At 43.0% G+C, this 11676-nt stretch overlaps 1 protein-coding gene across 2 annotated transcripts in view; it reads right to left on the bottom strand.

The window, feature by feature from the left end:
• Nucleotides 1–5377: 5377 nt before the first annotated feature.
• The window catches only part of LOC139413539 (FYVE, RhoGEF and PH domain-containing protein 5-like), a 46373-nt gene continuing 40074 nt past the window's right edge, over nucleotides 5378–11676 (bottom strand). The window contains exons 13-21 of one of the 2 annotated variants that reach the window (XM_071161037.1): nucleotides 10632–10715; nucleotides 10225–10304; nucleotides 9840–9936; nucleotides 9457–9594; nucleotides 9216–9318; nucleotides 7986–8122; nucleotides 7623–7721; nucleotides 7167–7321; nucleotides 5378–6939 (exon numbers count right to left, since the gene is read on the bottom strand). In XM_071161037.1, coding sequence (XP_071017138.1) covers nucleotides 6903–6939; nucleotides 7167–7321; nucleotides 7623–7721; nucleotides 7986–8122; nucleotides 9216–9318; nucleotides 9457–9594; nucleotides 9840–9936; nucleotides 10225–10304; nucleotides 10632–10715 — 930 coding nt within the window. In that variant the 3' untranslated portion in view covers nucleotides 5378–6902. Of the gene's footprint in view, nucleotides 6940–7166; nucleotides 7322–7595; nucleotides 7722–7985; nucleotides 8123–9215; nucleotides 9319–9456; nucleotides 9595–9839; nucleotides 9937–10224; nucleotides 10305–10631; nucleotides 10716–11676 lie in introns of both variants that reach the window. The other variant, XM_071161036.1, reaches the window with a different exon arrangement.

Raw genomic sequence — 11676 nt, 5'->3', positions numbered from 1 at the left:
CCCAGGCACCTACCCACTGAGCTGGACTTTAGTGGTGTCCATTTGGGCTCCCGAGTGGCGCAGCGGTCTAAGGCACTGCACCTCAGTGCAAGAAGTGTCACTACAGACACCCTGGTTCGATTCTAGGCTGTCTCACAACCGGCCATGATTGAGAGTCCCATAGGGTGGTGCACAATTGGCCCAGTGTTGTCCGGGTTTGGCTGATGTAGGCCATCATTGTAAATAAGAATTTGTTCTTAACTGACTTGTCTAGTAAGTGTAAAGTATTAAGTATTAAGTATAAATTTAAAAAGTGCAGCTCGCTTGTTTATGTTCCCCCTCTGCAGACTGACACTGATGACACAGAATATGGAAACCATGACACACTCTCCATGTATAGATAACACAGGGTTGAGGGACTTTATGTTTTGTTCAGGGAGGGAGAGCGGGAGGATTCTAAACCTGGACTGGTGGAGGGACGGAGGTATGGAGGAAGGGGGAAGAGGTGTAACAGTGACTTGTCAGTGTGAGCGGCATGTAGAGTCGCAAAAAATGGGACATAACAGCTTGTCCCTCTCTTCTTCCACCCTCATCTACCTCTCCCTTTCTTATCTCCCCTCTCCTGTTCTCCTCTCTCTCTCTCCACTGCGTTGCGAGACAAGGTGCAGACCCAGAAATGTCAACCCAATGTCATGAGAAAGTATTTTGTTCTCTTTTTTCTCAATCTCTTTCTTTCCTCACTTTCTCTGTCACATATCCAGTTCTATGACTCTTTAAGTCTCTTCATGGGTTAAACCACCTCCTACATCCCTATTGATAATGCTTTCCGTTTTTGAACATATAAAGCAGCAGAAAAACCCTGTTTGTGGGTGATGCTTTACGCACAAGAAGATAAGGGTGTATATGATAACCAATGGCAATACCACTTTCAGAACTGAGAGCAAAACCAATACACACCTTTTTCGCCTCTCTGGTGAGTGGGTCAGATAGCTTATCCTTGTCATTTTTTTAACCTTCATTTAACTAGGCAAGTCAGTAAAGAACAAATTCGTATTTTCAATGACGGCCTAGGAACAGTGGGTTAACTGCCTTGTTCAGGGGCAAAACTACAGATTTTTACTTTGTCAGCTCGGGGATTCAATCTGGCAAACTCTCGGTTACAAGTCCAACGCTCTAACCACTAGGCTACCTGCCACCCAATAAATGATGTGTGTGTCAGTGTGAATTTGGCCGTGGGAGTAAGGCAGAGTTCACACAATACAGCTATCACTTTGTAATTCTCTAAGGTCAGAAGGAATAGTTGAATAAGTTTACTTCATTATAGATATTTGAGCAGTCTTTAATAGTTTGATGTGCATTTGAGAGACAATAGCCTGAGAGACAATTAGAGGCCAGGGCAGCTGACCTTATTGAGCAGTTCTGTTCTTTGTGATTGATGAGCAGCATGCTTCGCTCTCTGTGCCTCATGCCTGGTGTGTGTGTGTGTGTGTGTTAGGGTTATGATACTGTTACAGTACCATCTCACTAAAACAGCATATCCTCCCACCTTCGACCTCCATCCTAAAGCAAGGAGTGCACTCAACACTCAGTCAGTGTCAGTAATGAGGACACAAGGAAGAACTAACAGGAAGGGAAGAACTGACCTCCCTCCTCTCTTTTTAGTTCTCACTTCTCCTTCTCACCACTTCTTACTTGTACAGACACCACCATTTTTCTAATATCTCACTCTACCTCCCTGTTTCATACTGTCCTGTCCTGTTCTGTTTCTAATATCTCACTCTACCTCCCTGTTTCATACTGTCCTGTCCTGTTCTGTTTCTAATATCTCACTCTACCTCCCTGTTTTATACTGTCCCGTCCTGTTCTGTTTCTAATATCTCACCCTATCTCCCTGTTTCATACTGTCCTGTCCTGTTCTGTTTCTAATATCTCACTCTACCTCCCTGTTTCATACTGTCCTGTCCTGTTATGTTTCTAATATCTCACTCTACCTCCCTGTTTCATACTGTCCTGTCCTGTTCTGTTTCTAATATCTCACCCTATCTCCCTGTTTCATACTGTCCCGTCCTGTTCTGTTTCTAATCTCTCACATTCAGTGTTTTCATTGAAACAGTATGGTAGTATGGGATAATGGAGTATGACTGCTAATGAAGACTTTTTAAGAAAATCCAGGCGGCTGGATAATAGGAACAGGTGCAGAAGGCAGGGGGGGGGGGGGCTTGTGTCTAGGGAGGGAGAGGAATTGCAACAAATTAATGTCCATTAGTTAAGAAGTGCAAGCTTCACTGGAATGGTATGCAGTATGAGTAGGGCCTGAAGTCTTCCCTAGTCAGATCATGAAAATAGGATGAGACCTGCATGAACTAAAGAGGACCTAACCAACAGCCTTACAACTGAGAAACAGGATACGTTGTGAAACACAAAGAGAGCTAGACAAAAATAATGAGGAAGAGTTGAAAGAATGAGGGATGCTGTTGAAGAAAGTAAAGAGAAAGAGAGGGAGCCTGGGAGAGGGAAAAAAGGAGAGCACTGGATGATGAATCATCCAACCTATATAGAACGAGGTGTCTGCAACTTTCAGGTACCCCAGAAAACAAACTTTCCCCCTTACTATTCTGGGTCAGGAAACCTCAGGGGAGAGGTAAGAAACAGAGCAGTGCTGCCCTTTCTCCTGTACTGCAACCTGCTGCCTGACTGTCTATCTGTCTGGATCACCCAGGCTCTGTCGCCTTACTGCTGCAGCCTTCACAGTAATCTCCTTTTCACTCTGGACCCCCTTCCAGCATTGGAGAACATTGTAGTATTGCAACTTCTGCTTATTTAGTGCCCAGTTAGGCACAGTGGAAATAAGGGTGGTAGTCTAAGGGTGTGTTCGTAAATTTTCTCTGGCTATCTACTCCAATTTCAGAGCACTCTCTGTGCCAGAGCGCAGAATAACTGATGAATTTACAAACGCTCAACACCTGTTGAATATGGCCGGTGCCGGTAAATGCAGGCAAAAAAAATTGTCTTTCAATTGTTGCCAGCAGCACATTTACAGTCACCAACGCTCTGGATAACATGAAAACAGCCTAACCAGCTCTTCTAGGGCAAGTAAAATGGTCAGAGTGAGCTGTTCTCTCATTTTTGTCTGGAAGTAGCTAGCTAGATAGCCAACGTTAGCCAGTTAGCTTGGGTGCTTGAATCTCTTTGTGACATCAGAACTCTCGGGTCAACCCTTCTCCTCGGCCAGAGCGTCCAGTGTGCGCTCTGAACGCTCCGAGAGCGAAACGCTCTGTGGATGGTGGGATAGTTTTGGGGCAACAATCAACATTGGGCGTATGTGTGTGTGCAAACAATCTGGCACTGCTCTGAATTTACGAACGCCCAGAGCGCACTCTGGCACTCCAGAGTGAATTTAGGAACGCACCCTAAATCAGCCAGAGAGTGTTCTCACACCTGGTTTGGTCTTTCATCACAAACAGTAAATATGTTACATTCATATCATATCAAATCAACTGTTTTTCAACTGTTGAGAGCTTCAAATTCCTTGGTGTCCACATCAACAACAAACTAGAATGGTCCAAACACACCAAGACAGTCGTGAAGAGGGCACGACAAAGCCTATTCCCCCTCAGGAAACTAAAAAGATTTGGCATGGGTCCTGAGATCCTCAAAAGGATCTACAGCTGCAACATCGAGAGCATCCTGACCTGTTGCAATACTTATTTCCCACCATAATTTGCAAATAAATTCATAAAAAATCATACAATGTGATTTTCTGGATTATTTTTCTAATTTTGTCTGTCATAGTTGAAGTGTACCTATGATGAAAATTACAGGCCTCTCATCTTTTTAAGTGGGAGAACTTGCACAATTGGTGGCTGACCAAATACTTTTTTGCCCCACTGTATGCATAGTCACTTTAACCATACCCACATGTACATACTACCTCAATAAGCCTGACTAACAGGTGTCTCTAAATAGCCTTGCTACTCTTATTTTCAAATGTCCATTTACTGTTTAATTTCTTTACTTACCTACACACACACACACATACTTTTTTCCCCCGCACTATTGGTTAGAGCCTGTAAGTAAGCATTTCACTGTAAGGTCTACCTACACCTGTTCTATTCGGCGCACGTGACAAATAAACTTTGATTTGATTTGATGTGCTGTGCTTGTTGATTTTTGCATGTTTGTGTAACAGTATAGACTTTACGTCCATCCCCTCGCCCCGACATGGGCGCGAACCAGAGACGCGCTGCAGACGTCAACAGTCACCCAGGAAGCATCGTTACCCATTGCTCCACAAAAGCTGCGGCCCTTGCAGGGCAAGGGGAACCACTACTTCAAGGTCTCAGAGCAAGTGACGTCACCGATTGAAACGCCACTAGCGCGCACCACCGCTAACTAGCTAGCCATTTCACATCGGCTACATTTGGATAGCAGCGCACTGATGTCCATGTACTGTAACTATATACAGTACTCTCCTCTACCCTCATGATACAGACATGACAGATGTCAGTCAGTCTGAATGTCCCCTGATTCTACACTGAACAAAAATATAAACGCAACATGTAAAGTGTTAGTCCCATGTTTCATGAGCTGAAATAAAAGATCCCAGAAATGTTCCATGTTCCAATGTTCCAAAAAGCTTATTTCTCTTAGATTGTGTGCACAAATTTGTTTACATCCCTGCATTTCTCCTTTGCTAAGGTGATCCATCCACTTGATAGGTGTGCCATATCAAGAAGCTGATTAAACAGCATTATCATTTCAGAGGTGCATCTTGTGCCGGTGAAAATAAAAGGCCACTAAAATATGCAGTTTTGTCACACAACACAATGCCACAGTTGGAATTGGCATGCTGACTGCAGGAATGTCCACCAGAGTTGTCAGATAATTTAATGTTAATTTCTCTACCATATGCCGCATCCAACGTCGTTTTAGAGAACTTGGCAGTACGTCCAACCGGCCTCACAACCGCAGACCACGTGTAACCACACCAGCCCAGGACCTCCACATCAGGCTTTTTCACCTGTGGGATGGTCTGAGACCAGCCACCCGGACAGCTGATGAAAGGATTATTTCTGTCTGTAATAAAGCCCTTTTGTGGGAGAAAACTCATTCTGATTGGCTGGGCATGGCTCCCCAGTGGATGGGCCTGGATCCCAACTGGGTGGGCCTATGCCCTCCCAGGCCGACCCATGGCTCTTCCCCTGCCCAGTCATGGGAAATCTTTAAACTTGGGCCTAATTCATTTATTTCAATTGACTGATTTCCTTATATGAAATGTAACTCAGTAAAATATTTGAAATGGTTGCATGTTGTGTTTATAGTTTTGTTCAGTGTATATGCCATCTAGTGACCAATATAGAAATAGCACAGGGTAGTGAGAAGAAGTCATACAAACTGATACACACAAAGGATATCCACTTTACTTGTTTGAGAAACCCCAACAGTTTGAAATAAATAACTCATCCATTTCAAAGTCCACTACAGTGATTATGGCTGATAGCAGTCACATCAGGGAAACCACTCCCATTATAAGGCGGAGCTGAGGCTTGGTACAAATAGGAATTTGACATATTATGCAACTTAACGTTGAGGACAAGCCTCTTTTTTGTCATTGATCTGATATAATTGATATATCCATGGTTTGCTAACACAGAGAACGAACTCCAGGCACTGGGCTTAGTGAGTTTGGCACAGGCTGACCAAGACACATGATCAAACAATAACATTTAGAAGAGTGCACTTCACTACATTGCTCTTTCAGTTCCATTCTTCTTTTATGAGTGCAAAAAAAGCTCAATCATTTTTGCCTATCAAAATCTCTACATACTGTATGTATTTACATGAACTAATTGTTGTATGTAAGGCCATTTCAGAAAATACAGTACATGGCGAAAACATGTTGCTAAGAAACACATTAAATGTAAAACAATACAAGACAATAGTGATACTTTGAGCAGAACCTGTGCTTCAAAATGTCAGGCACGTGAAGCTGGCTAAGTCCAGTGCAGAAACGTGTTCTGATAAAAGGATAGAAATAGGGCGTCCATTCAGTAAATAGAGGGAGATCTTTTAAAGTACCGCCATGTTGGTTTACAAAGGCTGTATTGCACTGTGAACATGGAAGCACATACTGGGTCGACCCGGGAGGGGTGAATGACCCTACGACCTCAGACCTTGGTGGATAGTGTAATAATACCTGGAGATCCACTCTCATTCTTCTGACATCACATTAAGACTACAGTCACGTTGGCATGTGGTCAACGTGTATTAATAACAGATTCATCATTTTCATGTAGGTTACACATTAGTAGGACATGCAGTTTAAACACATTTACTGCTAATGTTCTTTTTCTGTCTTGTCTTCTTTACCCTCCCCTTGTCAGGGCTCTTGGTGTCAAAAACATGTCAATGTAGTGATAGCTTGATATCAACCAACATATTCTTCTTTGCTTTAATAAATCCAGCATTTCTTTTGCATGTCATTTTCCTTCCATTTTTATAAGTAATCCAGAGTAGTTAATTACATGAAAAGGGGGGGGGGGGGGGGGGTGTCATAGGTAGTCTTGGTGGAATTTTCCAGAACGGAACATATCCGTGCCAGTTTCTCACTTGGCTCTGGGTGTCACACCTTCCGTAGCAGCGGGACGGGGACATTGGAGGGTGACAAAGTAGGCGAGCGTGTCCCCTCCTTTAAGAACACCATGTTTCCTTCTCTCCTCTCTCGGTCCACACACAGTAAGACACAGCCGTCACAGCTGACTAAAGGCAAAATGAACTCTTCCCTTTTTGTTTTACATTCAGGCATTCTGAGGCACTGCTATGTGTAGCAGGAGAGTGGCAGTGAGGTCCCCAGGGTAAGTCTGGAAGGTGAGTGATGCACATCCAAAGATACAGACTCAACAACCCACCCAAGATGGCCACTGCTATAAAACTGTGGCTTCCTCCATGGCGTTCACCCATCTGGGTAGAAAGAAAAGTGCTGACTGTAATTATAATACATTGTAATTACAATCTGATTGATACTGTTGCCAATGTGATTCATGTCTATGACATGACTTAATGAGGCCTGTAAGTGGGGCCAGGAGTTTTACCTCACCACGTATAAGGCTAAAGACTATAACTATGGCCCAGAGTTAGTTTTGGTCAGATCATGTGGTGATATATTTTTGGTGCAGTGCAGGGCTCACCTCTTAGCAGTGTGGTTGTCCTCGGCCTTAAAGGTGTAGTATAGGGTCTTCTTGTGGTACAGCTCAAAGATGTTGGTAGTCTCCGCTCCACCTGGCCTGTCAGGCAGCTTCACTGTGAAGCCCAACAGAGGCAAACTCTCAGACGCCACCTTCTCCTGGAGACAGAGAGAGACAGAGAGAAGGAGGAAGAGAGAGACAGAGAGAGAGAGAAATACACAGTGATCATTAACCTGCATCGTTTTAAGGATGCAGTTTGTGGAGGTTTTGCTGACTAAAAAAGTAGAGGGTGAATTAGCTTTACTAGAGAAACTCTGCCCCTTTCTCCATCTGAGTCGGGTATGTGTACATTACAGAGTTACAAGGATAAGTAGTTTGGGTAGAGGTGTGTGTGAGGGTTCAGGTTTAAGGGGAGTGTGTGTTCCCCCTCACCTCGCAGGCCTGGTAGGTGTAAAGCACCTTGTCTTTGAGGAGGAACCACAGCCTCTTCCAGTTCCTCTTGCTCCTCTTACTGCGCTGCAGAGTCCCGCTCATAGAGCCCTCCTCTGACACACTCACCTAGAGACAACACAGGAACACACAGAGATATTACTTACATACATAACAGGGCAAAGGGGACGTATGCTGCTACTACCTCAGTACAACCAAGGTGCTTGAATTGAAGATCAAGCTGGAAAAAACCCTGTCTAAGAGACAATTTGAGGAAAATGTATGTTTACATTAAAATATACGTTTAGTGCGTGGACAATAGCTTTTACCATTCATTTGGTAGAATATTAGTGGTTTGTGTGTGTGTGTATGCGTGCGTGCGTGTGAGATTACCTGGGTCAGAGAGGCGGTGCCCTTGCGTCTCCACAGGCTGGGAGGGTGAAAGTTCTGGAAGACGGCAGAGAGCGGGCGGATGGAGCGGCGATTAGAACGAGGACTGTCAGTACCACTCACCACAGACACATTTCCTCCTATGGAGACAGAGAAGCCCTGACCTTAACACCTGGACTCACACACATTCAATATGCTCCAGTAGTCAAGAGCGGCATGTACAGTACAATACAGTATAGTATAGTACAGTACAATACAGTATAGTACAATACAGTATAGTATAGTACAGTACAATACAGTATAGTATAGTACAGTACAATACAGTATAGTATAGTACAGTACAGTATAGTATAGTACAGTACAATACAGTATAGTATAGTACAATACAGTATAGTACAGTACAATACAGTATAGTATAGTACAGTACAATACAGTATAGTATAGTACAATACAGTATAGTATAGTATAGTACAGTACCATACAGTATAGTATAGTATAGTACCATACCGTATAGTACAGTACAATACAGTATCGTATAGTACAGTATAGTATAGTACAATACAGTATAGTATAGTACATCACAATACAGTATAGTATAGTACAGTATAGTATAGTACAATACCGTATAGTATAGCACAGTACAGTACAGTACAGTATAGTACAGTACAATACAGTATAGTATAGTACAATACCGTAGAGTATAGTACAGTACAATACAGTATAGTATAGTACAATACAGTATAGTATAGTACAGTACAATACAGTATAGTATAGTACAATACCGTATAGTATAGTACAATACCGTATAGTATAGTACAGTACAATACAGTATAGTACAGTACAGTATAGTACAGTACAATAGAGTATAGTATAGTACAGTATAGTACAATACCGTAGAGTATAGTACAGCACAATACAGTATAGTATAGTACAAGACAGTATAGTATAGTATGGTACAGTACAATACAGTATAGTACAGTACAATACAGTATAGTATAGTACAATGCCGTATAGTATAGTACAATACAGTATAGTATAGTACAGTACAATACAGTATAGTATAGTATAGTACAGTACAATACAGTATAGTATAGTACAATACAGTATAGTACAATACCGTATAGTATAATACAGTACAATACAGTATAGTATAATACAGTATAGTCTAGTACAGTACAGTACAGTACAGTATAGTATACAGTACTGTAGTACAGGAAAGGAGGAGTTATGCACCTCTCTTCTGGAGCTCGCTGTAACAGTGGTCACACACGTTGGCCATGCGGTCCTCCAGGTACTTCAGAGGGGTTCTGTTCCTGGAGCAGCTCCGACACACAATCTGAGTAGAGCAGGACCACGTCATAACACCCAACACACACAGGTCAGGCCTGACTGTGGAAAACACACTCCAGCCACATCATACCGTGCTAAACTTCTCCCATGTGACGTAGCCATGCATTGTCTGCGAGAGACTCACCCTCCCGCAGGCGTGGCAGTGGTGTCTGCGCAGTGTGAGGCTGAAGTCTGAGGTGCAGTTCATACACATCATCACATGGGATACAGGCACCAGAGTAGGAGCCTTCTCCCCCAGGGACAGCCACAGACGCTCTCTGGCCTGGAAGAGAGACAGGACAATATGGTTCGAGCTACGACTACCATACTAGACTTCACAGTCATACTCAGTGACTCATACTCAATTTAAAAGAGAAAATACTCCCTCTGCAATGCTAATATAACCTCAGTAAATGTATGAGTATTGGTTTGCTATTGTCATTCAGTGGGGAGCATTGTTATGCTATTGCTAACATTGCTAGCGTCACTTTTCTGTATGCTCTGTCTCCCAGTCAAAGTCCTCCTCACCTCTCCAGAGCAGTTGCTGAATGGCGCAGGTCCTCTGGCGTGGTCAGACACTGTCCGACTCAGAGTGTGGAACCAGTCCTCTCTCTCACTACAGGAGCTGCACAGGGACACACAGAGCACAGGTCATTAAGCGCTCTCACCATACTTCTCATATACCAGTGATGTGTTTGACTACACTACTGTGAGGGCTATAAATGGCCCAGAGTGGTCTAGACAGATGGTCAGGAAAGCAGCACGGACACTACTTATAAAAGATCCAAAAGGTCTGTCACGAGAAGCTTTACTATACTTAATTCAGTGCATTTGGTGACCGTGGGAAGTGGGAACTACACTCATTATACCAACCATGCCACCCAAGGTGTGAGTGTGTGTTAGTGTGACCCACCTGGCTGCCAAGATGATGGAGATGTCTGCTCTCTCGATACTCAGAGCATTCGGTACATTCTCTATGATGGGTTTACTGACCTGAAACATCAACAACACATCACACAGACCCATCAGGAATCAGTGAGCGAGAGGACAGATAGGTTTGAGAAGTGTATAGAGAGAAAGAGAGGATGAGGAAAGAGAGAGAGGAAAAGAAGGAGAGATATAAAAGTGAGAGGGAGTAACAGAGACAAAGACAAAATTATAGAGAGAACAAGGGAGAGAGGGAGGGAGAAGTGAGGGGGTGAGTGATATAGACAAAGAGGAGAGAGAAATTTGGTAAATTGTGATGGAAAAAAACTGTGAGAGAGAGAGAGAAACAGGAGAGAGAGAAAAACGGGAGAGAGAGAGATGGAGGACTCTGACCTTCATCCCAGTCAGTGGGAGGCTATTCTTCAGTCTGTATTTCCCGTCCTGCTGAGGGTAGGTGTACAGCAGCACATCATTCATCTGTTAACACACAAACACACTCAGAATTCACTAACAAACCTCCGAATCATACATACTTTCATTTTGTATCCTCAGAGGCAATGAACAAGATAATACTGTATACAAACATTTCACTGATTCAGCTGTTGGATAGGACAAGTGCATGGAGAAATGACTTATTATTGTCAGTACTCTCCAATCCAAATAGCATGCTACTAAGTATTATATATCTTGATGCCTAGTCACTTTACCTCTGCCTTCATGTACATACTGTATCTACCTCTATTACCACATGTCCCTGCCAATTGATATGGTTTTGGTACTCCTTGTATATAGCTTCATTCTTGTGTTTTCATTTTGTCTCGTTGAATTCTGCATCATTGGGAAAGGGCCTGTAAGTAAGCATTTCACTGTAAGGTCTACACCTGTTGTATTCAGTGCATGTGACAAATTCAATTTGATTTCTTTAAAAATACATTGTACATTATTCCTGCACGTTAAATAACCACATGGTGGTGCCCTAAACTAAGAGGAAACCATCTGCTCCTCAACGAGGAGGTGGGCTGTTTTACTTATCATAATTTCATCAGATTTTACAGTTAAATGCAGTGGCGGTTTTAGCATAGAAAACTTGGTGGGGCAAAAAATAAATACAAGTGGAATGCATGCCAGCAAAGCCACTACACAACACTAAACAATACATTAATTGCAATATAAAGGTAACAAACGGTGCCTACCACCTGTTAGGGCCTACATAAAGCTGTCCCAACAGCAGAGCTTTCTTTTCAGCACCATGGAGTGAATCCTTACCACTGCTACACCTGTCAATCAGCGGAACCTTGTCTGGCAGGGAAACAGTTCATTCAGCCTCATTTACTGCCTTTTAAAAAAACATAGCTTATATGGCTGACTTGCTTAAACAAATGTGGTTTCTACTGACAACTGAGATGTACAAACTATGGCCTAAGGGGACGACAAGCGG

This window comes from Oncorhynchus clarkii, chromosome 7 (assembly GCF_045791955.1).
Source record: "Oncorhynchus clarkii lewisi isolate Uvic-CL-2024 chromosome 7, UVic_Ocla_1.0, whole genome shotgun sequence".
NCBI lineage: Eukaryota > Metazoa > Chordata > Actinopteri > Salmoniformes > Salmonidae > Oncorhynchus > Oncorhynchus clarkii.
This window is presented reverse-complemented; position numbering and strand designations above follow the sequence as displayed.